At 46.1% G+C, this 27,129-nt stretch overlaps 1 protein-coding gene across 1 annotated transcript in view; it reads right to left on the bottom strand.

Annotated features, from left to right (window-relative positions):
• Window positions 1-12,128: 12,128 nt before the first annotated feature.
• Window positions 12,129-27,129, bottom strand: part of LOC144491683 (monocarboxylate transporter 5-like) — a 69,338-nt gene continuing 54,337 nt past the window's right edge. Inside the window, exons 3-8 of the mRNA XM_078209855.1 lie at window positions 26,197-26,340; window positions 24,407-24,568; window positions 21,656-22,333; window positions 18,006-18,217; window positions 16,429-16,522; window positions 12,129-13,108 (exon numbers count right to left, since the gene is read on the bottom strand). Of these exons, the coding sequence (XP_078065981.1) occupies window positions 12,873-13,108; window positions 16,429-16,522; window positions 18,006-18,217; window positions 21,656-22,333; window positions 24,407-24,568; window positions 26,197-26,340 (1,526 nt within the window). The 3' untranslated portion in view covers window positions 12,129-12,872. The remainder of the gene's footprint in view (window positions 13,109-16,428; window positions 16,523-18,005; window positions 18,218-21,655; window positions 22,334-24,406; window positions 24,569-26,196; window positions 26,341-27,129) is intronic.

Genomic DNA, 27,129 nt, shown 5'->3' with positions numbered 1-27,129 from the left:
TCTCCCTCAGTGTACCCGAACAGGCACCAGAGTGTGGTGACTAGGGGATTTTCACAGTAACTTCATTGCAGTGTTAATGTAAGCCTATTTGTGACTCTAATAAATAAACTTTAAAACATATTGATGATTATTAAAGAAAGCTGTATTCTTAAGTTAGGTATTGCTAACCACCAATCATTTTCCAATTAAAAATAGTCCATTAAATTAAATTCTATTGGAGCCTGTCCCTGACAAAGGGTGTATACGTTATTTTTAACTCACAATTTCACCTCTTAAGGTTTTTGTTTGACATCACAGCCTAACTAAACAAATCAGGCAAGATAATTTATTTCCTACCTCCTGCCAATCCTCCTTGGAACTAGACAATAAGTACGTTATATTTTTTTCTTTATTTGTTCATGGGATGTGTCTTTAAGATGTGGAGATGCCGGCGTTGGACTGGGGTAAACACAGTGTCATAACCTGGTGTTGTGAGACTTCTTAATGTGTTTTTAAGACAGAGATAGATAGGTTCTTGATTAATAAGGGGATCAGGGGTTATGGGGAAAAGGCAGGAGAATGGGAATGAGAAAAATATCAGCCATGATTGAATGGCAGAGCAGACTCAAAGGGCCGAGTGGCCTAGTTCCACTCCTATGTCTTATATATTGGCTGGGCCAGCATTTACTGCCTATCGCTGAGGACAATTAAGAGTGAAATAGGTCTGGAGTCACAAGTAGATCAGACCAGGTAAGGACAGCAGACTTCCTTCCCTAAAGGACATTAGTGAACCAGATGGGTTTTTAGACTTTTAATTCCAGATTTTTATTGAATTTAAGTTTCATCTGCTGTGGCAGGATTCAAACCCCAGTCCCCAGAGCATTACCCCGAGTCTTTGGATTGCTAGTCCAGTGACAATACCATTATGCTCTTTGAGCTGACAAAGCTAGGCCTGACAGTAAAACAAGAGGAACCCTCCTCTCTTTTCCCTTTCTATCTGTAGAAGCAGGAGGCTGTTGTCCATTGCAGAGATACAGGCCTGAAATCAGCAAAGCCCATGATGTGGACGCCTGAAACATTTGATGTGAAATCAAATCAAATCAAATCTTGGCAAAGCCTTTTTTCAGCAAATCTATTTATGGGATGTGGGCAACCCCCTCAGTGAGTCACAATAAAATTAATTCAAAAAAGACCCCTTTCCTCACGGATACCTTTTCCCAGTCCAAATGGTGTAAAAGGAGCCAATTTAACCAGGCTTTCTTGTGTCAAAGAAAGAGTGAGATTATTAGTTGCTAAAAAATAATAAAATGCAACATACATATCCACAGATTAGAATTGAGATGTGATAAAAGTAAAAATATATATGAATCAGTCCTTGACTTGCCCTGAGGAGTAGACGGTGAAATGTTGTGATTATTTATCAAAACTCGTTGCATTCTGGGGTAGTGCCGGTTGAGTGGAAAACGGCTAATGTTACGCCGCTGTTTAAAAAAGGAAGGAGACAAAAGGCGGGTAACTATAGGCCGGTCAGCTTAACGTCTGTAGTAGGGAAAATGCTGGAATCCATTATTAAAGAGGAGATAGCAGGGCATCTGGATAGAAATGGTTCGATCAATCAGACGCAGCATGGATTCATGAGGGGAAAGTCGTGCTTGACGAACATGTTGGATTTTTATGAAGATGTGACTAGGGCGGTTGATGGAGGAGAACCGGTGGATGCGGTGTTTTTGGATTTCCAAAAGGCGTTTGATAAGGTGCCCCATAAAAGGCTGCTGAAGAAGATTAGGGCACACGGAGTTGGGGGTAGTGTGTTAAAGTGGATTGGGGACTGGCTATCCGACAGGAAGCAAAGAGTCGGAATAAATGGGTGTTTTTCCGGTTGGAGGAAGGCAACTAGTGGCGTGCCGCAGGGATCGGTACTCGGGCCGCAACTATTTACCATTTATATAGATGATCTGGAGGAGGGGACGGAGTGTAGGGTAACGAAGTTTGCAGACGACACAAAGATAAGTGGAAAAGTGAAGCGTGTGGAGGACGGAGAAGATCTGCAGAGAGATTTGGACAGGCTGAGTGAGTGGGCGAGGATATGGCAAATGGAGTATAACGTTGAGAAATGCGAGGTTATACACTTTGGAGGAAATAATAACAAATGGGATTACTATCTCAATGGAAACAAATTAAAACATGCTACCGTGCAAAGGGACCTGGGGGTCCTTGTGCATGAGACGCAAAAGCCCAGTCTGCAGGTACAACAGGTGATCAAGAAGGCAAATGGGATGTTGGCCTATATTGCGAAGGGCATAGAATATAAAAGCAGGGATGTCTTGATGCACCTGTACAGGGCATTGGTGAGGCCGCAGCTGGAATACTGTGTGCAGTATTGGTCCCCTTATATGAGGAAGGATATATTGGCATTGGAGGGAGTGCAGAGAAGGTTCACCAGGTTGATACCGGAGATGAGGGGTTTGGATTATGAGGAGAGGCTGAGGAGATTGGGTTTGTACTCGTTGGAGTTCAGAAGGATGAGGGGGGATCTTATGGAGACTTATAAGATAATGCGGGGGCTGGATAGGGTGGAGGCGGAGAGATTCTTTCCACTTAGTAAGGAAGTTAAAACTAGAGGACACAGCCTCAAAATAAAGGGGGGTAGGTTTAAGACAGAGTTGAGGAGGAACTTCTTCTCCCAGAGGGTGGTGAATCTCTGGAATTCTCTGCCCACTGAGGTGGTGGAGGCTACCTCGCTGAATATGTTTAAAGCGCGGATGGATGGATTCCTGATCGGTAAGGGAATTAAGGATTATGGGGATCAGGCGGGTAAGTGGTACTGATCCACGTCAGATCAGCCATGATCTTATTGAATGGCGGGGCAGGCTCGAGGGGCTAGATGGCCTACTCCTGCTCCTATTTCTTATGTTCTTATGTTCTTATGTTGCATCTGTTTGATGTTTATAATTACAATGACACTGACTTCAGCAGTTGAATAGTTAGCTTCACGTTCGAGGGGTCTGTGGTTTAGCAGAGAGGGTTTTCCTGCTTCCTTTTCAGCTGTGGCTTTGTTGACTAGGCTTGCTTCCAGCAATAAGAGAGAGAAAGAGAGAGAGAGGCTTTTATTTTACCAGAGCAGGGAGAGGCTGCTGTCTTTCCATGTTTCTGTGTCACACACTCTGACACACACACCACTAGTCCACATTGACCAGCTTTGCAGTTAGCTTTTGATCCGGTCCCCTATGTATTCTTGGAAGAGGAGAACTCGCAAACCAGATCTGGGGTATCACTTACAGGATGTGATTCCTGCTGAGATGATAATCAGCTTCCATTATCCCCACAGGGGATTACAGTCAGTTGATTTTTCCTTTGATATGTCCTTGTCTGGAGAAGGGTGTAACATTCCATTGTCCCTCGAATCTTAGTATGATCCACATTGGAGCAATTCAGTCACTGAATTTACATTCTCAGCCATCTTTGGCTTCTATGTCCATTTTTTACAAGTTCAATATGTCGATGCAATTCAGGGTTTTGAACCATCATCGTGACATCTGCCTCTGCATCAGTTAAAGCCTCAAGGGAGGCCTCTGATATTCTTGGTGCTGCCCATGGATGCCTGTTCATGCCAATGTTGGCCCTCTCCTACTCCATTGTTTCAATGTCCAGCCAGCCCAGCCATGACTGTTAGAATGTAGTAAGAGTTTTAACAACACCAGGTTAAAGTCCAACAGGTTTATTTGGTAGCAAATACCATTCGCTTTCGGAGTGCTGCTCCTTCGTCAGATGGAGTGGAAATCTGCTCTCAAACAGGGCACAGAGACACAAAGTCAAGTTACAGAATACTGATTAGAATGCGAATCCCTACAGCCAACCAGATCTTAAAGATACAGACAATGTGAGTGGAGGGAGCATTAAGCACAGGTTAAAGAGATGTGTATTGTCTCCAGACAGGACAGCCAGCAAGTCCAGGAGGCAAGCTGTGGGGGTTACTGATAATGTGACATAAATCCAACATCCCGGTTTAGGCCGTCCTCATGTGTGCGGAACTTGGCTATCAGTTTCTGCTCAGCGACTCTGCGCTGTCATGTGTCGTGAAGGCCGCCTTGGAGAACGCTTACCTGAAGATCAGAGGCTGAATGCCCGTGACTGCTGAAGTGCTCCCCCACAGGAAGAGAACAGTCTTGCCTGGTGATTGTCGAGCGGTGTTCATTCATCCGTTGTCGTAGCGTCTGCATGGTTTCCCCAATGTACCATGCCTCGGGACATCCTTTCCTGCAGCGTATCAGGTATACAACGTTGGCCGAGTTGCAAGAGTAGGTACCGTGTACCTGGTAGATGGTGTTCTCATGTGAGATGATGGCATCCGTGTCGATGATCCATCGACAGGGATGGGCAGTATTCTGTAACTTGACTTTGTGTCTCTGTGCCCTGTTTGAGAGCAGATTTTCACTCCATCTGACGAAGGAGCAGCGCTCCGAAAGCTAATGGTATTTGCTACCAAATAAACCTGTTGGACTTTAACCTGGTGTTGTTAAAACTCTTACTGTGTTTACTCCAGTCCAACGCCGGCATCTCCACATCATGGCTGTTAGAATGTAACCAGTGACAAATTTGTATTGGATGTAATGTGACCAATGGGAACAAGATGTAAAGATCAGCTGACCCAGTAAAACATGGAACCAATCACAGAGTGATGTAATAGTCAGCTGACCAACTGATTCACTATAAATAAGGAACTATGTAGAATTGTGGGAAGCTTGGAGTGGCCCAGGGCGAGACCCCAAGTTTGGAGTAATGATGTTTCTTTATCAAACCCTTTCTTTGATTTATAAGTTGGAGTAAGTTTTGTTGTTGTTTCATTAGCTGCGTTTAGAAGAATTCCTTCTGAAGAAACAATGACTGCTGTTCACCGTCTCAAAGTTAAATGTCTTTTTGCCCCCAAGCTGCTCCCAATGTCACTAATCCGCTGGCAAACGCATCCCCGCCTCAATTAACCCTTCTGCCTTTTGAAATTACGCCGCCTCAGTGACACTGATGGAACTCAGGGTTGGGACCCGGAAATGTTTCAGACGTCGGGGCCACTGACCCCAGATTGAAAATCATGCCTTGGTCTCCAACCCAACTGAGAAAGCTTCTGTGCTAAAGGGCTGCCTAAAGGGAAAGCCATGATGTGGAGATGCCGGCGTTGGACTGGGGTGAACATAGTAAGAAGTCTCACAACACCACGTTAAAGTCCAACAGGTACACAGTACCTACTCCTGCAACTCGGCCAACGTTGTCTACCTGATACGCTGCAGGAAAGGATGTCCCAAGGCATGGTACATTGGGGAAACCATTCAGACGCTACGACAACGGATGAATGAACACCGCTAGACAATCACCAGGCAAGACTGTTCTCTTCCTGTGGGGGAGCACTTCAGCAGTCACGGGCATTCAGCCTCTGATCTTCAGGTAAGCGTTCTCCAAGGCGGCCTTCACGACACACGACAGCGCAGAGTTGCTGAGCAGAAACTGATAGCCAAGTTCCGCACACATGAGGACAGCCTAAACCGGGATGCTGGATTTATGTCACATTATCAGTAACCCCCACAGCTTGCCTCCTGGACTTGCGGGCTGTCCTGTCTGGAGACAATACACATCTCTTTAACCTGTGCTTAATGCCTCCACCCACATTGTCTGTATCTTTAAGATCTGGCTGGTTGTAGGGATTCGCATTCTAATCAGTATTCTGTAACTTGATTTCTGTGTCTCTGTGCCCTGTTTGAGAGCACATTTCCACTGATGAAGGAGCAGCGCTCTGAAAGCTAATGGTGTTTGCTACCAAATAAACCTGTTGGACTTTAACCTGGTGTTGTTAAAACTCTTAAAGGGAAAGCAGCAGCATGGTTTGTAAAAGTTTAAAAAAATGCAATTTATCAATTTGAAATTACATTGAAGGGGAGGCGATGGCCCAATGGTATTATCGCTAAACTATTCATCCATAAACTCAGCTAATGTTCTGGGGACCCGGGTTCGAATCCCACCACGGCAGATGGTGGAATTTTAATTTAATAAAAATATCTGGAATTAAGAAGCTGCTGAAGACCGTGAAACCATTGCCAATTGTTGGAAAAACCCATTTGATTCACTAATGTCCTTTAGGGAAAGAAATCTGCCACCCTTACCTGGTCTGGCCTACATGTGACTCCAGAGCCACAGCAATGTGGTTGATTCTCAATTGCCCTCAGGCAAGTAGGGATGGGCAATAAATGCTGGCCAGCCAGCGACGTCCATGTCCCACAAACGAATGAAATAAAGTCACCCACTGTTCCATTCTGAACCATTTGGCAGAATTTAATGCCAACCCCCCCCCCCCCCCCGCCCCCAAAGGTGAGTTTGGGGCAGTAGGGCATTTGAAAGGGGGGTGTGCAGGGTGAGGTGCCCACCTTCTCTCCTCAGGCCTTCCTGTTTGGCGCCAATTGAGCCCCTTAAGTTGGCAATTACTTTTGTTCTACATGTTCAACGTGTACATTTTTTGACCTTTACTTTCTCTTCATTTTAACCCTTCTTCAAGTCCGGGGGTTCTGTCGTTCTCAGGTCATCGCCTGGTTGGTTGAGATGTTATAGACAGACATCTTGGAACCCTGGGGCTGACATCACCTCATTCAGTTTACAAAAAACAAATCCTACAAGAACACAAGCCCACAGAGGAATACTGTAAACATAAACAATTAAAAATCACAGTCCATCACTTCTCGAATTGATTGCACAGTAAGGTTTGCCTGTAACTCTGCATGCCCTATCCAGTAGGTAAGAGCACCATCTGCTGGTCACATTTGCCTAACCAAAAGGACTGTAGAGTATCTGAGAAAAAAGCCACTTTTCCACAGACCATTATTCATTTATTAGTAATTATTGCTAACATCGTAAGTGCAATAATGCAATCATAAAGTCAATGGAAATGAAAAATCAGAAAAGATGTGAGACGGGCTATCGATTCGCAATCATCCATTTTATCCTGAAAAGTCAGTATTGTTCCCCAGAGATACTGGCTACGTTCAAAATTCATTGTCTAAGGGAATTCGGATACAGGACAGACAAGCCATGTGAAACAAGTATCCTGCCCTTCTCCCCAACTATTCTTTTATTCTGTGTGGTGTGGTGCATTCAGCCTTTGAAGGGGCTGGGAGCATGATGTTGTATTAACTTTTCCTTTATAAGCCCATTATGAAAGCGGCAGAAGTATATTCCAGCAGTTCACGCCAGCGCTATCTGCCGGTTCTGCAGACAGCTTTATCGACAGCGAGGGGTGGATTCGACGGGAAATCCTGTTAACAATGGCGGGACCAGAAGATCCCGCCACTGGCCAATGGCGGGCTACCTTCCGCTGCCACAAAACACATGGCATGTTGTGCGGTAAGTCCCGCCCATTGGTCCCAACCTTTTAAGTAAAACTTACACACCATTGCAATTGACAAAGATATTTCCACAATATTTTAAAATACATTATTTATTTTCAATAAATACTTGCTTTAATATCTTCCCAAAAATTACCAAGGAACATAATCCACAAATGGAAGAAATACAAAAGTCCTTTAAGTATAACATATGCAACGTTTAAAATATCTAACATTTTCTTCAGTGCATTTTGAAGACAACAGGTTTCAATGGAGTTTAATGCGGAAAAGTGTGAGGTGATTCACTTTGGAAGGAGTAACAGGAATACAGAGTACTGGGCTAATGGTAAGGTACTTGGTAGTGTGGATGAACAGAGGGATCTGGGTGTCCATGTGCATAGATCCCTGAAAGTTGGCACCCAGGTTGATAGGGTTGTTAAGAAGGCGTACGGTATGTTAGCTTTTATTGGTAGAGGGATTGAGTTTCGGAGCCAGGAGGCCATGCTGCAACTGTACAAAACTCTGGTGCGGCCGCATTTGGAGTATTGCGTACAGTTCTGGTCGCCGTATTATAGGAAAGATGTGGAAGTGTTGGAAAGGGTGCAGAGGAGATTTACCAGGATGTTGCCTGGTATGGTGGGAAAATCATATGAGGAAAGGCTGAGGGGCTTGAGGTTGTTTTCGTTAGAGAGAAGAAGGTTAAGAGGTGACTTAATAGAGGCATACAAGATGATCAGAGGATTAGATAGGGTGGATAGTGAGAGCCTTTTTCCTCGGATGGTGTTGGCTAGCACGAGGGGACATAGCTTTAAATTGAGGGGTGAGAGATATAGGACAGATGTTAGAGGTAGGTTCTTTACTCAGAGAGTAGTAAGGGCGTGGAATGCCCTGCCTGCAGCAGTGGTGGACTCGTCAACGTTGAGAGCGTTCAAGTGGTTATTGGATAAACATATGAATGATATTGGAATAGTGTAGATTAGAGGGGCTTTAGATTGGTACCACTGGTCAGCGCAACATCGAGGGCCGAAGGGCCTGTACTGCACTGTAATGTTCTATGTTCTATGTTCTAAAGGTTCCGTGTGCCAACCTTCCACCTGCCTTTGAACCTTAAGCAACAGTCTGTCAAATAAATCTTGCCTATGGAACAATCAAGGGGTTTTCTGTCATAACTTGGTTCAATCTTAGAGGTTGGCATGGGTTGAAGCCATTTTGCCTCTGCTGCACCTCCTTTTCCTTCTGCAGTTGAGAGGACCTTTGGGTCAAGCACATCACGGTATGTTGGGTGCTAAGGGTGTAAAGCTCTCATCCCTCACAACAGCACTTTCCCCCCAACCTCTGTAATGACGCACTTTCAGAGGCTTCATTAGTGAGCAAAAATGGATTTATCAAGTCATGTAGAGCAGTATGTTTTCAGCAAATTCTAAAATGCTTCTGCCCTAGGGGAACTTCTCCCCCAGAAGAGATTCCCCACTCTAAGTCCCGATTGATCATCCAGGCCAACTGACCCTTACTCTGCTGTGTTGCCCTTAAAGGGATAATCGCCACACCCCTTTTTTAATATCAATTCACGGTGGCACAGTGGTCAGCACTGCTGCCCCACAGCGCCAGGGACCCAGGGTCGATTTCCGGCTTGGGTCACTGTCTGTGCAGAGTCTGCACATTCTCCCTGTGTCTGTGTGGGTTTCCTCTGGGTGCTCCGGTTTCCTCCCACACTCTGAAAGATGTGCTGGTTAGGGTGCATTGGTCGTGCTAAATTCTCCCTCTGTGTACCCGAGCAGGCGCCAGAGTGTGGCGACTCGGGGATTTTCACAGTAACTTCATTGCAGTGTTAATGTAAGCCTACTTGTGACACTAATAAATAAACTTTAAAATTTAAACAATTCACAAGTTGTAAAGGCACTTATTCCCCTGGAGAAGCTGTAAATGAGCCACCTTCTTGACTGCAACTGAGTGGCTTGTCTGTACATCTCAAAGGGCCATTATAAGTCAACCACAGGGCTGTGAGCATGGGCTACGGATAGGTCAGACAGGATAAAGATATCTGGTTTCTTTCCCCATAGGGTGTGAGTGAACCAGACCATTTTCTAAGGCAATGCAGCAATTTTATGCCGGTCATCATTGGTGGTAGCTTTTCTCTCAAGATTTGTGCTTAATTAATTGAATTCAAATCTCCCAGCTGCCAGGGGGTGATTTGAACTCATGTCTCAGGGTTGTTAGTTAGCTTGGATTATAAATTCAGCAGCATAACCACTATATTACTATACCCCAGGGGTTGAGGAGACAGTGATGGCTTTGCGGATGATTGACAAAGATTATTACAGCAGGCCTCGAGTGATAATGATACAGCTCTTGCATTCTCAATCTACGCCCAGCACCTTTCAACACGAATCACAATTTCTTTGCGGGATTTTTTTTTTGGGTGAAATAAATTTTATTATAAATATGCAATATTCTCTTTAAAATAATACAAATTATTTTATCAATAAGTTTCTACTGAAAATAAACAATGATAAAACTTTAATGATCAGTATCAATGCACGTCAGCCTATTCCCCTGAGAGCTCAGTGTTGGGAGATAATGGTTCTGAATCGTGCCAATATTGCTTGGCACAGATAAATTAAGCAACAATCTAATCTTTTGACCAATTATCCATTGAGGTTGCCTCGTAACAACGAAGCAGGACTACGTGGGAACTAGCCTAGATGAGCACATTTTGTGTTTTGCTAAAACAATGTTTATTAGTCATTTTCCCCCATCCTTCTTCCAACATCTGTTTAGTATCGGCCTTGGCTCGGTTGGTAACATTCTCACATCAGTCAGAAGGATGTGCATTCAAGACCCACTCCAGAGGCCTGGGCGCAAATCTAGGCGGACACTCCAGTGAAAAAGTCCTGAGGGAGTGCTGCACTGCCTAAGGTGCCTTCTTTCGGATGAGGCTTTAAACCGTCTGCTTTCTCAGGTGGACGTAGAAGATCCCACGGCACTGTTTGGAAGAAGTACAGGGGAGTCCTCCCCAAGGTCCTGGCCTGTATTTATCCCTCAACCAACAACCACCGAAACAGATAATCTGGTCATTATCACGCTGGTGTTCATGGGAGCTTGCTGTGCACAAATTGGCTGCCACATTACAAGAGGGACCACGCTCCAAAAGTACTTCATTGGCTGTAAAACACTTTGGGATATCCTGAGGTCATATAAGGCACTATCCAAATGTCAATGGTCCAACCAAGATATGGAACTCATTGTGCAGGGAGCCATGCATATCAAGGAAGGTGGGAGACTTAATGAAATGTTAAAACATTATTCCTGCTGCGCATGTTCGCTGTTATATATTATTAGAATACTCTAGTGAACTGGCATTATAATTCACCTCAATAGGGACTATTAATGCCTGAAATGTATGTGTCAAAATCTATAAACAATGACACCATTTAATTACTATTAAACAGCAACATATTTTGCATATGTTAACAACAAGTTGCTCATTTTAAATCAATGCCATGTTTTGACGCCCTGGCCTGGAGGACAGATGGGACTAAAAATAGGTCACCCTGTCCACTCTTCCTGCCATAGCTGGAATACAGCCAGGGAGAACAGGGAAGGCTAGAGGGAATTTCCCCTAAAGAAACTTTTATTAGCCCTGACCAACTGTTAAAGGGAGCTGGCTGGCGAGCTACCATAGCACTGCTAGGGATCTACCGCACCAATGCTGAAATCTTGATAGAAATCATGCAACCCCTAGAGTGCAAAAAGAGGCCATTCGTCCCATTGAGTCGGCACCAACTCTCCTGCCCTCCCCTCCACCAACTCAGTATTTTTGGTGAGGTAGCGACTGAGAATTTGCAGGAGAAAAAAAGGGACATACTTAAATACAAAATTCTGATGTACCATTCCCATCCCCTGCCTTCTGCGCATTATCTAATAATGAATTGAGCCGAATTGTCTGCGAGTTTGCTGAAAATGTGTCAGGGTAGAAATAAATTAAACAAACTGTGCTTGCCAAATAAAACATCTGTGAAAATGGTCATTTATATCTTCTATCAACTGGATCTTGCAGGTTACAAACAACCAGTGGCTGCACAATTAACATTTTTATAAAAAATGATAAAATTCCCTGTTGTACATAGTGGGGGGAGTTTTACCGGCCAGACCTGCCCACCTGAATTGATATAAGTAAACATCGTCCACGTTATGTGCAGCCTTAGCTGAGTTTCAAACCTTATTGTTTGCATGGCACGGTGGCACAGTGGTTAGCACTGCTGCCTCACAGTGCCAGGGACCCGGGTTCGATTCCCGGCTTGGGTCACTGTCTGTGTGGAGTTTGCACATCCTCCCCGTGTCTGCGTGGGTTTCCTCTGGGTGCTCCAGTTTCCTCCCACAGTCCAAAAGATGTGGCAGTTAGGTGGATTGGCCATGCTAAAATTGCCCCTTAGTGTCAGGGGGACTAGCGAGGGTGAATGCATGGGGTTATGGGGATAGGGCCTGGATGGGATTGTGGTCAGGTCCAGACTTGATGGGCCGAATGGCACTGTAGGGATTCTATGATTGTTACCAACCATTTAGATGAGGGAGATAAAATGGAAAGCAGAATAGAATAGCAACCAAGCCAGGCCAAGTGTGCAGCAAATCAAGCATATTGCAGTGTTGAGAGAAGGATAGGAGAAATCATAAAGCAAAATAACATCAAACCAAGAGAGATGGGAGCAGATAATGAACTCATAGCGGGCAAAGAACAGTATTGAATCAGAAAGAGCAAACTGGGGGAGGGCAAGGATTCCATTTTCAATCACAAAACACTGAGGCAGGTAAGGACTAAGGCAAGAATCCAATCAATAAACACTTGTCTTTATACAGCAGCTTCAATATAGAAAAACTGTCCCAAGGCACTATACAAGAGCGAAGGATAAAAAGGAACAGATGCCGTATTAAGTAGTGTGCAGCACTGCAATTTGCAGCCAGGAACCAAGGTGAGATGCTCTCAAGACTTTCCCAGTGTTCGTAATGTAATCATTCCACAATGTGATTAACAGCGACATTGGAATCCAATTTAGAACTCCATCGGATTCCTTTAATGATAATATTCTAGTCACCTCCAATCCATTAAAAACTTCCATTATACTTCTCGGAAAACACTGGTGGTCTTAATTGCAACAGTCCCCAGGTTGTGGTTATGTATTGTCGAATACACATGTTGAAAATATATAAAACCAAAATGTTATAAATATTGCTCTGTTGAAATTATTATACTCTTCAGAATTCAATATGAATTTTTAAATAAAGTGCTGCTCTCCTTTCCAACTTCGATTGGCTTGAGATCAGTATAAAAAGTTACGCCATAAAAATCTGTCAAACGTCCAGTCGATGTCGTACCCGGAAATATCTGACTTCCTTTTCTTTTTGGACAGAAATGGTTTCATTCATTGATTATTCTGTTACCGTCTAAGCTGAAGACAACAGCATGGGCAAACCTCAGGGTACTCCTGGTACTCGCAACGCCCAAGCTCGTTAAAGCACTGCTGGCTGGAGCCACCCTCAGACCATGGTTTCCAGCTCCAAGTACTCTTTCACGGGTGGGACCTCAAGAGACGCAGGGAGAATGCTGGTCTGAGCCAAGTCGTTGGACTCTTCCATTATCCTCTTCTTGGCATCTTTGGCCAGCTTTCGCTCAGCCAGTGGGATGAAAAACAAAACGAGGCAGGAGACAAAGTAACAAGATCCAGCCAGCTGGAATGAGGCATCATAATTTTTGGTGAAGTCATGAAGTGCACCTAGGAACAAGCAAAACGGACTTTAGCCGACCAACAGGAACTTCCATTCAAAACTTCTACTCAAATCAAAACCTTTCCCTCAATGAATTCACTGCCAGTGGACACTGCCCATCCCCAGGTGCCCTTGAGAAGGGGAATGTGAGCTATCTTCTTGCTTCTAACTAAGAGGCTTAATAGGCCATTTCACAGGGCAGTTAAGACTCCATCGCATTATAGTGGGTCTGCAGTAACACATTAGAGTCACACACAGGGATTTTCCGGCCACGCTCGCCCCAAGACCGGAAAATCCTATCCGAGGCCAACAGACCTTTGCATGGTCCTGTCCCACCTGCTATGATTCCCATGGCGGGCAGGACGGGAAAATTCCACCCATAGAGTCGTACAGTGCAGAAAAGGCCCCTCAGCCCATTGAGTCTGCACCGACAATATCTACCACTAAAGTCGCACTAATCCCATTTTCCTGTGCTTGTCCCATATCCTTGAATCTTATGATATTTTAAGAGCTCATCCAAATATTTTTTAAAGGTTGTAAGGTTTCAGACCTCCACTACCTTCCCAGGCAGTGCATTCCAGATTTCCAGCACCCACTGGGCCCGATTTTCGGGCGTGAAATCGCGGTAAAGTTGGCCTATACCGCGATCTGCACCCAATTCCGAGCCGATCGCGGCTTTACCGACATCCGATTCGGGCGCGGGTCTGGCCCGCGCCCAAATCGGGTGGCCCGACGATTCAAATGCATTTGCATGCATTTAAATCGACTTAATGAACCGCGCGCCCAACCCTACCGCCAAATCCCACTTTACCGTCTTCTGGCCCGTTCCGAATCCGCGCTGTAACCGACCTGCAAAATAAAAGTCTGAAGTCGTCGCTGCAGCTTCCGAAGAGCGGGGTCAGAGCCTGCAACGGCTCTCTGACCCAGGTCATCCTCTGGGGGGGAGGGGGGAGGGGGGGGGGAGGAGGGGCGGAACCCAGATCATCCTCTGGTCGGGGGGGGTGTCCGCCGCCACTCTGCGGGCGATCCCTCCTCCCCACCAGAGGAACGAATCTCTCCTGCCGGAGTGGACGTGCAGCCATGCCATCCCACAAAACCTTCAGGATGAAGCGATTCCTCGCTAAGAAGATGAAGCAGAACCGGCTGATTCCACAGTGGAACCGCATGAAAACCGGCTACAAGATCAGTACAAGTCCAAGAGGAGACACTGGAGAAGGACCAAGCTGGGCCTGTAAAGGGATACACCATCACTGGTACACTACCAGCCACAGCCATCTCTCCCGCTCTCTTGCCCCTGCAGGGAAGAGTAATCTGTGGCTGGTAGTGTATCCTCCCTCCTCCTCCCACCACCCCCCCTCCCAGCACCCCCCCCCTCCTCCCTCCCCCCACCCCCCAGACCAGAGGATGATCGCCAGAGAGCCGCTCTCTCCGCTCTCTGCTTTTTTTTTCTTTCGCGCCCGGGCGTGCTCTGTCAGATTTTTTTCGAACTGCGCACGCGCAGTTCAGACCTCCGAACGGTCGGCCAGCGCTAAGCCCCGCCCACAGCACGGATCGGAATGGAGACGGCAAAACACGTATGGGCGTGCTGCAAAGCGGATTCCAGGCTCGGATCTATTTGGCGCCCAGATTCGGCACTTGGACTCAAAATGGTAAAATCAAGCCCATTGACTGAAAAAGTTTTTTTCTCAAATCCCCTGTGAATCTCCTGCCCCTCTCCCTATGCCTCCTTGTAACTGGACCCTCAACCAAGGAGAACAGCTGTTCCCTACTCGCCCTGTCCATACCCATCATAATCTTATACATCTCAATCATGCCCCCCCTCAGCCTTCTCTGCTCTAGAGAAAACAATCCAAACCTATACAGTCTCTCCTTATAGCTCATATGCTCTATCCCAGGTAACATCCTGGTGAACCTCCTCTGTATCCCCTCTAGTGCTATCATAGCCTTGGCCAGAGTGGCTAGGGATGGCAGACATTAGTGAATCTAATAGCTCTCTAATAGTTTCATGGTCACCGTTACTGACACTAGCATTTTATTCCATATTTTGGGTGGCACGGTGGCACAGTGGTTAGCACTACTGCTTCACAGCGCCGGGTTTGATTCCCAGATTGGGTTACTGTCCGTGTGGAGTTTGCACGGTCTCCCCATGTCTGCGTGGGTTTCCTCCGGGTGTTCCGGTTTCTTCCCACCGTCCAAAGATGTGTGGATTAGGTGGATTGGCCATACTAAATTGCCCCTTAGTGTCAGGGGGACTGGCTAGGGTAAATGCAGGGGGTTATGGGGATAGGGCCTGGATGGATTATGGTCAGTACAGACTTGATGGACCGAATGGCCTCCTTTTGCACTATAGGTGTCTATGATTTTTTAAATTAATGGATTGAAATTCCATCTGCTGTGGTGGGATTTGAACTCACGGCCATGGATCAGAAATCCAGGCCTCTGGATTACTGGACTTGCAACATATATGACTTGTTGGGGACCAGATCAGAAACACCAAGGTATATTATGAAGTTAGCTTAGACCCCAACTGTTTTTGATTTTGGCACAAGTGTGAGCATAAGGTGTTTTGCTTCAAATATGATTCTGTTGACCCACTAGGGAGCTTTTACTGAATAAAAATGTGTTTAACAATTGTTTAATTAAAACAAAAATAATTAGCATTAATTCTACCAATTGAAATACTCAAACATGACAAGGTAGAATTCTTAACTGCTAGCTATAGCTATTAGTACCAATTTAAGCAATATCCCCATAGACGTAAGCTCCTCTTCAGAATCAGTTAGTAAAAACTGGGTTGCCAGTCCTCCAGTCTCTACACAGTACCCCAGATGTGGCTTCACCAATGCCCCATATAATTTGAAGCATTGCCTCCCTATTCTTATATTCAACCCCCCTCACGGTAAACATCAACATTCCATTAGCTTTCCTAATTACTTGCTATACCTGCATACTAATTTTTTGCGATTCATGCACTAGGATGCCCAGATCCCTCTGCATCTCATGGCTCTGCAATCTCTTACTATTTGAATAATATGCTTCTTTTTATTCTTCCTGCCAAAATGGACAGCCTCACATTTTACCGCATTATACTCCAGTTGCCAGACCTTTGCCCACTCACTAACCTATCTATATCCTTTTGTCACCTCCTGATGCCCTCCTGGGCCTGTTGAGACATTTTTTCCCAAACAACGAGTTGAAAGTATCCACGTATAAAACATTTCAACAATCACTGAATCGCCCACTTCTCAACTTTTCCTACAGCCCTAAGTTATTTCTTTTGTTCTCAGCTTCTGACAGCACTTTCAGTTCACCATGAGGTTCTGCTTACCTGCTGCAGGTGGCCCGATCAAACAGCCAATCCCCACAAAGAACTGGTAGAGGCCCATTCCTTTATGCAGTCTATGGATTCCAATGAAGTCAACCTAAAAAAAAAAAAATCCTTATCAAAGCAAGGTTCAGACATAAAATGTGTCACGGGCTTACATTCTTCAGAAGCCAGGATAATGAATACTCAGGGGAAGGCGAGGTCCACTAGCTCCAGCACTGGAATATTAACCTAATCAAGGACTTCACTGTTGAGTTCAAATCTGGGGCCGGAATTTTCCGGACATTCACGCTCTGTCACCACTGCCAGCGAGGATGGAGAATTTGGCACTCAGCCAAACTCCATTCAGGATTCAGGGTAGACCGGAGGTGGACGGAGGTGAGGAGACATTTCTTCACCCAGAGAGTGGTGAGCCTGTGGAATTCATTACTACAGGACGTAGTTGGTGCCAAAACATTGAATGTATTCAAAACGCGGCTGGATATAGCACTTGGGGCGAATGGGATCAAAGATTATGGGGAAAAAGCAGGGTGAGTTGGATGATCAGCCATGATCGTAATGAATGGGGGAGCAGGCTCAAAGGGCCAAATGGCCTCCTCCTGCTCCTATCTTCAATGTTTCTATGTTTCTATTCATTGCAGCAGGACTGGAGAATCCCAGCTGTGGACGAGAATCTGGCCCCTGATATTTAAACTTGCTGCACTTCACTGCAAGAATTGGCTGTGTTGAGTTTTAGCTAAGATGCTCTCTGACTGAAATGACGCATTTATCATGAGTTAAACAGATTTATGATGTAGTTTATTGTAAGAGATCATTACTTTAAGTTTGTTGTAATTTGCTAAATTGTTGGAGCCATTAATATTCACGCGACTATTTTCTGATAAGTTTCTTTACTTGAAATAGAACTAAGAGGAATTACATACAATCTATAATAAAAGAAATGGCCATTCAGTGTAAGTTGACTATGCTGGTGTATATCATAGAACAGGACAGAATCAATAAATCTGTACAGAAGGAGGCCATTTGGCCTATTGAGCCTGCACCGATAACAATCCCACCCAGGCCCTATCCCTATAACTCCACATATTGATCCTAGCTAAACTCCCTGACACTAAGGGGCAATTTAGAATGGCCAAACCACCTAACCCACACACCTCTGGACTGTGGGAGGAAACCGGAGCACTCGGAAGAAACCCACGTAGACACAGGGAGAATGTGCAGACTCCACACAGTCACCCAAGGCTGGGATCGAACCCGGGTCCCTGGCGCTGTGAGGCAGCAGTGCCACCGTGCTGCCCCCAAGTGCCATTGTTTTTTCAATTCTGTTCTCTAGAAAATAACTCCTGGATGTTCTTTAGACCTGTTATGATCACATCCACCTGCACTGCTATTTTAGGTGGCTAGTTGAAGGCCCACTCAAACAAAAGGTGGGAAAATCATCCTAAATCGTGATTCAGACATCCCTTCGACTTCTTACTGAGAAACTGATGTGGAGGGCTGGGAGGTGGACTTTATGTAGTGAGTGCTGGGGACAGCCCAAACGGGGTGAGAATTGTAAAAGTGAATAAGCCCCCTCTCACCAGGACTGGAAGCAATAAAGTCAGATAAGCCCCACAGAATGTGGCGAGAAACACTATGTACACCATTAGTGTTGGGAATGTTTTTGCCAAGGGTGCCAGGAGATTGACAGCTCCACAGAACAGCAGGTAGATCTTGTGGTAATGATACTTTGCCATCCAATTGCGGTCGGCAACATAGCCAGAGATAAGCTGAGCCACAATCTCAACGATTCCTGCAACAGAAACGCGTATTTTAGAATTGTCTGCAACTGAGACACACTGAATTTTGACAAAGAAACAATATAAGTTAGAACCACGTGGTATTAAGGTCATTCCTTTTGTAGAATTGTCAAATTATACAGCACAGAAAGAGGCCATTAGGCACAGCAAGGCCTAGGCAGCTCTTTGAAAGAGCTTCCCGATCAGTCCCACTCATAAGAACACAAGAGTGAAAGAAATAGGAGCTCAATTAGACCATTTGGCCCTTCAAGCCTGCGCCGTTCAATAAAACTGCAGCAGTTCAGGAAGGCAGCTCACCACCATCTTCTCAAGGGCAATTAGGGATGGGCAATAAACGCAGGCCTAGCCAGCGACACCCAAATCCCGTGAATGAATAAATGAAGAGATCTTGGCTGATCTTTTATCTTAGCCTCAGGTTTCTGCACTCTCCTTGTATCCCTTAATTCCAATAGGACCCAAACAATTGTTGAAGTCTTATCTTGAACGTACTCGACAACTGAACATCGACAGCTCTCGCTCTGGGTGGGAACCTGATTGGGGCCGGCGGGGCGGGTCGGGTCGGGTGACTCTAGGTTGCCTCGACACCCATTGGGAACCCCGATGTTTGGCCGAAGCCCCATTCAGCGGGATTCCCGCGGGCTGTCTGACGAGGCTGGAAAATCTCGCCCATTATCTGGTCATTTATTTAACCTGTTTTGTGTCATGTTTCTCTTTATCACATCAACAACTCCGTTTCAAAAGTCTTTTGCAAGCCGTGAGGTGATTCGGGGCGTTCTGAGGCCTGGTTAAGTGCCTGTATGGCCTCTCTCCTTTCTTTGCAGCTGCAGTAATATGTCCGACCACTGTGTGGTGCTGTGTAAGAAGTTTAACAACACCAGGTTAAAGTCCAACAGGTTTATTTGGTAGCAAAAGCCACTAGCTTTCGGAGCCTTAAGCTCCTTCTTCAGGTGAGTGGGAATTCTGAGTGCTGTGTGCCCATTGCTTGAAGATCCCCTGGTGGCCAATTATGAAGTAATAACTAAAAGATGGCAGCAATCTCACTCACCTTCCAGGATAGGGAGTGGATAGGCCAAAGATTCACTTGGAAGTAAATCTTAAAAACACGCTTGAGAAGCGGAAGAGAATAATTATTTAATCCAGATTTGTTGCCAACTTTGTAATGATTGGGACCAAAAAAGTTAACAAGATCCTGTTTCATTATTAAGCACCTCATCGGCAATTGATAACTAATTTAACTTGCTCCTTAGAACAGCTTGTACTTTGCAACCATTGAAGTGATGTTTTGCCAAATGGGAAGAATTGCTCTGTTGCGAATCTGTCTCTCTATCATACATCGTTAAAGCAAAGAAGAGTTGATGAGCTCTGTCTAAGGCGAATTAGTCGGGTCGAGAGTTGGATTGGATTCAGCCTCCCTGCTGTGAAGAACTGAAGACAAAATAATGAGCAGACCTCCCCCCCCACCCCCCCAACATACGGGTGAAATAAATGGTTGCCCACTCTCAGACTCACGCTCACTCTTTCCACACATAGGCAGCACGGTGGCACAGTGGTTAGCACTGCTGCCTCACAGCGCCAGGGAACCGGGTTTGATTCCCGGCTTGGGTCACTGTCTGTGTGGAGTTTGCACGTTCTCCCCGTGTCTGCGTGGGTTTCCTCCAGGTGCTCTGGTTTCCTCCCACATTCTGAAAGACGTGTTGGTTAGGTGTATTGACCTGAACAGGCACCAGAGTGTGGCGACTAGGGAAATTTCACAGTAACTTCATTGTAGTGTTAATGTACTTGTGACTAATAAATAAACTTTAACTTTAAACAAACAAAGGGCAAGCACAGAGACCAACGAGGCGGCACAGTGGCACAATGGTTAGCACTGCTGCCTCACAGCGCCAGGGACCCGGGTTCGATTCAGGCCTCGGGTCACTGTGCGTGTGGAGTCTGCATGTTCTCCCCGTGTCTGCGTGGGTTTCCTCCGGATGCTTCGGTTTCCTCCCACAGTCCAAAGATGTGCGGGTTAGGCGGATTAGCCATGCAAAATTGCCCCTTAGTGTCCCAACATGTGTAGATTAGGGGGATTAGCAGGGTAACTATGTAGAGTTACGGGGTAAGGCCTGGGTGGGATTGTTGTTGGTGCAGACTCGATGGGCCGAATGGCCTCCTTTTGCACTGTAGGGATTCTATGAATAACTTACTTTGTGCATTACACAGTAGCACTATATAGCTGAAATCTGCCCATGGTAATCAGTCACAAAGAACAAAGAAAAATACAGCACAGGAACAGGCCCTTTGGCCCTCCAAGCCTGCACCGACCATACTGCCCGACTGAACTAACACCCCCTACCCTTCCGGGGACCATATCCCTCCATTCCCATCCTATTCATGTATTTGTCAAGATGCCCCTTAAATGTCACTATTGTATCTGCTTCCACCACTCCCCCGGCAGTGAGTTCCAGGCACCCACCACCCTCTGTCTAAAAAAACTTGCCTCGTACATCTCCTTTAAACCTTGCCCCTCGCACCTTAAACTATGCCCCCTAATAAATGACTCTACCACGCTGGGAAAAAGCTTCTGGCTATCCACTCTGTCCATGCCTCTCATTATCTTGTAGACTTCTATCAGGTCGCCCCTCAACCTTTGTCGTTCCAGTGAGAGAAGGATTTTATTTCTAGAAGAAGGTGAGTGGTGTGATGTTATGTAGGGCATGGGTTACAGCCTCCAGTTCCTCGTGTAGTGAGCTCCCAGGTCCAGTGGGACCACCTTGCTTGAACCAAGGGGGCAGCCGCAATTAAGGAATGGCAAGTCTTTCTGTGGAGAAAGCCAAAGGATAATGGTGCCAGTCTGTCCCTGTCTGGTTTCGAGTTTCTGGTGGAACAGGGAGCAATGAAATGCAGAGAGGTGGGAAGGGGCACATTTTGTCAGAAAGCACAAGAAAAAACCAATATAAAATAAAATGGGTGGCACAGTGGTTTAGCACAGTGTCAGGGACCTGGGTTCAATTCCCGGCTTGGGTCACTGTGTGGAGTTTGCATGTTCTCCCCATGTCTGTATGGGTTTTTTCCGGGTGCTCCAATTTTCTCCCATAGTTCAAAGATGTTTGGGTTAGGTGGATTGGCCGTGCTAAATTGCCCCTTAGTGTCAGGGGGACTAACTAGGGTAAATGTATGGGGTTATGGGGATAAGGTCTGGGTGGAATTGTGGTTGGTGCAGACTCGATGGGGTTGAAGGGCCAAATGGCCTGTTTCCGTGCTGTATATCTCGATGACTCTATAACCTCCTGTATCATTGATGTTTTTTTCCTGCCAATCAAAGTGTAGGCTGATCATATCCAAACATTATTACCTTTATACCACAGTGATAACATAACAGGAGGAGGATAATAGGAATTGGCTGTGATAATTAGATGAGATATATTTGGACTATACAGCAAAGTACTTACCAGCAACACAAATGAGCAAGGTGGCTTGAAATAGTTCAATGCCCAAAGCCCTGGCCTTGGCTACCAGGTGAAAATATGGTATGAAGTAGGCCAATTGGCTGAAGAAGGTGCAAATGGTGTAAATAATGAAGAGTGGGTTTGTCAGCAGAGTGAAGTCAATGAGATTTTTCACACCAACAGAAATAGACTTCAGTTGGGCACCAAACTCCCTGCACAAGCCCTTGTGTCGGGTGTCAGTTGGCATGGTAATTGTGGCCAGCACTGGGTTTGAATTTCTATGTTGGACTCTGCAGCCCGGCAGGGCAGTGGAATGCAATTGTTTTAACAAAATGGGTTCATGAGCTGAGCAGAGGTCCTTGGGTTGCAAGACTGACAAGTCACGGGGAGCACGGCGATATTGTTCCACAGCCTCCTTCTCCTTCCATGGCAAGGAGTTAGATTCCTCCAGTCCATTCTGACTCGGAGGAAGTCCTGGGGCAAGATTCGGATGGTGGCTGACCGGAAGCTGCGCCCTTGACGTCCCGGCGGTCATCGTGTCCCTTTTGTTACTGAGTAGCTGCAGTCTTCCCTGCCGGCACTCGCTATCCTCGGTCACGTCTTGCTTGAGATAGATTGGACGATTTAGCATTCCCAGCGGGATCAGGTGGAGTGTCAATCCGCACAGAATGAGTATTGCACCTGTACAACACAAGCAGCAGAAATTGTTAATTTGATGAACGTTCCACCTTTGAAAGGTACAATGTTACCAGTCCCCTTTTTCACTAAAACAAGCATGGAAAATTAACTATGTCAACATTTATCCACTCTTTGTCGAGTGAAGTGAACAACCGTGGAGAGAAAGGCTTATTATAGAAAGGATATTATTAAACTAGAAAGAGTGCAGAAAAGGTTTACTAGGATGCTCCCGGGACTTGATGGTTTGAGTTATAAGGAGAAGCTAGGTAGACTGGGACTTTTTTCCCTGGCGTAGGAGGCTGAAGGGTGATCGTATAGAGGTCTATAAAATAATGAGGGACATAGATAAGATCAACGTCTTTTCCCAAAGGTAGGGGAGTCTAATACTAGAGGGTATAGGTTTAAGGTGAGAGGGGAGAGATACTAAAGGGTCCAGAGGGGCAATGTTTTCACACAGAGGGCGCTGTGTGTCTGCAACAAGCTGCCAGAGGTAGTAGTAGAGGCAGGTACAATTTTGTCTTTTAAAAACCATTTAGAGGTTACATGGATAAGATGGGTATAGAGGGATATGGGTCAAACAGGGATTAGCTTAGGGGTTTGAAATAAAAGGGCGGCATGGACAAATCGGGCACTCCAACTTGCCTCCAACTTTCCTGGGGGTCCTAAATGGTCTCCGGTTCTACTGGCGAGGCCATCACGGCTGGTCGCATTGCGAGGATATTATTAAACTAGAAAGAGTGCAAGGTCACAGAGGCAATAACAACTCGGGCTCATTAATTCCATGTAAAATAATATTCAAATATATTTAAATAAATTATTCGGCCTCATGCCAGAAATACTGATCTTGCCGGATATCCGGTGCCAGTAAGGTTGCGAGAGGTGAGAAATCGGGCGCAAACCTGATTTCTCGGCTTTCGCTCAATCTTACCGGTTGTCCCACCATCAGTCGGCGGGACGTAACGGTAAGTTCGCCACCTATCTTCCAGCCCCGACCTCATTAATTTTGGAACTGGGTGTTTCACATTTCTGATGCGTGTAGTCCACCGTCGTGCCCAAGTGCCATATTGAATTTTTTTTAAAGTTTATTAGTCACAAATAGGCTTACATTAACACTGCAATGAAGTTACTGTGAAAATCCCCTAGTCGCCACACTCGGCACCTGTTCGGGTACACTGAAGGAGAATTTAGCACTGCCAATTCACATAACCAGCAATCTTTCGGACTGTGGTAGGAAACCGGAGCACCTAAAGGAAACCCATGCAGGCACGGGGAGAACGTGCAGACTCCACACAGACAGTGACCCAAGCCGGGAATCGAACCCGGGTCCCTGGCGCTGTGAGGCAGCAGCACTATCCACTGTGCCACCGTGCCAGCCAATATCACTGACCCACTATTGAAGAAAGCTGATGGACCTCCTGAAAAGGAAGACGGGTTTCTGGGAACATTCTGAGGTTGGAAAATGGACTTCTTCGATTACATTGAATCTAGAAGATCCACCTATAGATGCAGCCCCCACCCCCAACCCGTTGCCGCGGTGTTCAGGGGTCCAGGGTGTCAGCAAGCCTTAATTCCCATCTTCGGAGGTAGCCCCAGGCATTGGTCAGGTGATTTCCGACATCTGCACGCCACATTGTTCCAGATGTGCTCTGGACCGGTGTGTTTTCCCGCTGGCGCTATGGGGAATCGGGCGTGGCTGCTGGACCTTCATCTGCATCCCATTAGCGGCATGCAAATCAGATTCCTGCCAGCCTCCAACACGATTCCAGATCCACAGTGGCAGGCACCAGAGGCGGATCCTGTGGGAAATTCACGGTGGTGTGAAACCGATTTTTGCACTCCCACCGAATTCCTGCCCCGCCATTGAATCCACCGGCGGACTTATGGGAGAATTGTGCCAAATTTTCCAGCCCCATGCGTCATTTGTTTGAGATTGGGTCCAGCTAATAAAGGCTCAGTGGAAATTCAAAGATAGCTCAGTCTATTAAAACCCAGTTGACAATAGCTGTATGAGTATCTGATTAAGTGACACACTTAAAAAATGATTCAAGTGCAATGAGAGTTCAGTCAGTTACCTACCTCGCCAACCATACTCATTGAGGAGGTACTGCAGGAATGGAGCCAGGGCGAACGTTAGCCCGGTCCCTGAGCGGGAAATGGCACAAGCGGTGGAAAGTCTTCTGCGGAAGTACTTGGTTGTGTTAAGAGCTGCAGCCTGAGATAGAAAGGCAAATCCACAGCCTACAAAAAGATATCAAGAAACACATCACCATGGGTCTGCAGAACAGGAGAATTCAGAGTGACAGACAACTTATTACCTTCAGGATTTCCTGAACAACAGAGGTTTGAGAAGTAAGGTGAGGCACTACAAGTTGGTGAGTTAATGCTGTCGTCCATAGCAGGAGAGGAGCATTAATCTAGCCCGCGATTGCCCACATGCAGGTTTCCAGTTTAGGCTACACTGACATCAGGAGACTCAAGCTGAGAGCAGGATCTCAACTTAGAATAGAATAATTTCCCTACAGTGCAGAATGAGGCCATTCAGCCCATTGAGGCTACAGCGATTGTCTGACAGATCATCCCACCTAGGCCCTATTCCTGTAACCCCACATATTTACACCGCTTAATCTTGGGACACACTAAGGGACAATTTAGCATGGCCAATCCACCTAACCTGCGCACCTTCCTCCGGGAGGAAACCGGAGCACCCGAAGGAAGCCCACGCAGACACGGGGAGAATGTGCAGTCTCAGCACAGACAGTCACCCGAGGCTGGAATTGAATCCAGGTCCCTGGTGCTGTGAGACAGCAGTACTAACCACAGTGCCACCATGTCATCCTTTAAAAGCTATTTCTGCGACCAAGCTTTTGATCACCACTTAATGTATCCTTATGTAACAATGTCAAATGTTGTTTGATAATATTCCTGTGCAGCGCCTTGGCACATTTAGCAATGGTAATGGTGTTGTCGAAATGAAGATAGCTAGTGTAGGATGAGAGGGAGGAATATTAGATGTTCAACTCTCACAGACTGGGTGAATACTGAAAAATAGGATGGTGAAAGGGCTGGGGAAAATCTCCAACATGTCTGGAGCACGGCACTCAGAGCTTCTTAAGGAGAAAGCAAGAGGAGGTTGGAACGTCTGGCAGCCTCTGTAAGGAGAGAAAAGAGCTGACGTTTCGAGTCCAGATCAAGGCTTTGACAAAGGGTCATCTGGACTCGAAACGTCAGCTCATTTCGCTCCTTACAGATGCTGCCAGACCTGCAGAGATTTTCCAGCATTTTCTCTTGTGGTTTCAGATTCCAGCATCCGCAGTAATTTGCTTTTATTAGGGGGTTGGAAGGGTGCGGTGTCGGGAAAATAACTTCCCATTTGTAGAAAAAGATGGAAGATAAACGCTGCTTCTGTGCCTCCTGCACAGACCATTTGATGAGAGCACAGGTATGTTTCTGACCGATTTACGCCACAAATGCAGCATGATTGAATTTGAATTTCCGCTCGAGTAAGGGTTGTTCCCGAGGAACTGCAACTAGACAACACTCTCTGCTGTAGTTCTTCTGTGTGACGGAGGGGCTGCCTATAACGGATGGGGAACTGGCTAGTGTGGTTAAGATTTGGCCGTGCCATGTTGCTCTGCTTTGCTCAGAGCCTTGTCACCCAATCTGAGTTCCTGCTCCACCCTAAATGAAATATTTAAGTAGCTCCCTTAATATTGAATCATTCAACCTGGAAGGAGACAATTTGGCCCGTTATATCTGTCTCTCTTACACTGGGAAAATAACGGGAAAGAGTTCAGGAATGGGTCTTCCAGTAAAGCCTTACTACAAAGGATGTTTCTCCTGAATATTTTGGTAAATATTGTTCTCACCTGTCAATAAGCCAAGGGTGACGTAGAGGAAGGCAATTCTGTCAACGTACGAACTTAAGAACAATCCAGTAGATACCATGGCTGCTCCCAGAATTCCAGTTTGCTTCTCGCCTATCTTTGCACAGAATATACAAGCAATCGGACCTGGAACAGAAACATGACAGAAGTCCGAAACAATATTACTTGGGGGAGAAAGTGCCGATCACTTGGTGTTCCATTGAACATGGCCCAGGTGTATTTCCAATGGCAGCATCAAATCGACATTAACTCTCCCCTCACCCCACCAATGACTCCAGTGAGTAGGTGAGTCAGTCAGACAATTACAATTCCATGTTCGGTAGCCAGGGTTCACAGAGTTCAGACAGGCATGCTACAATTGGCCTCAGTACCCCTGGGCTGGGGAACAAGAAATCAAGTCTGGTCCAGTTCCTGGTCAGCGACCCTCTCACTGTGTGCAGTGAGCAATGAAAGGATTCAGGATATTTGCCCTTATTAGCTGAGGCAGAGAATATAAAAGCAAAGAGGATATGAGTGAGCTGTAATAAAATGCTTGTTAGGCCACAGCTGGAGCACTGCGTGCAGTCCTAGTCGCCACACTATAGGAAGAATGTCAAGTTAAAGCATATTTATTAATCACAAGTTAGCTTACATTAACACTGCAATGAAGTTACTGTGAAAATCCCCTAGTTGCCACCTGTTCGGATACACTGAGGGAAAATTTAGCACGGCCAATGCACCTAACCAGCACGTCTTTTGGACTGTGGGAGGAAACGGGACCCGGAGGAAACCCACGCAGACACGGGGAGAACATACAAATTCCACACAGACCGTGACCCAAGTCGGGAATTGAACCTGGGTCCCTGGCGCTGTGAAGCAGCAGTGCTAACCACTGTGCCACCCCTGTGGAATGTGACTGCACTAGAGAAGGTGCAG

The sequence above is a fragment of the Mustelus asterias genome, chromosome 3, assembly GCF_964213995.1.
Source record: "Mustelus asterias chromosome 3, sMusAst1.hap1.1, whole genome shotgun sequence".
NCBI lineage: Eukaryota > Metazoa > Chordata > Chondrichthyes > Carcharhiniformes > Triakidae > Mustelus > Mustelus asterias.
Note: the sequence above shows the minus strand (reverse complement) of the source record. Positions and strands in the feature narration are given on the sequence as shown.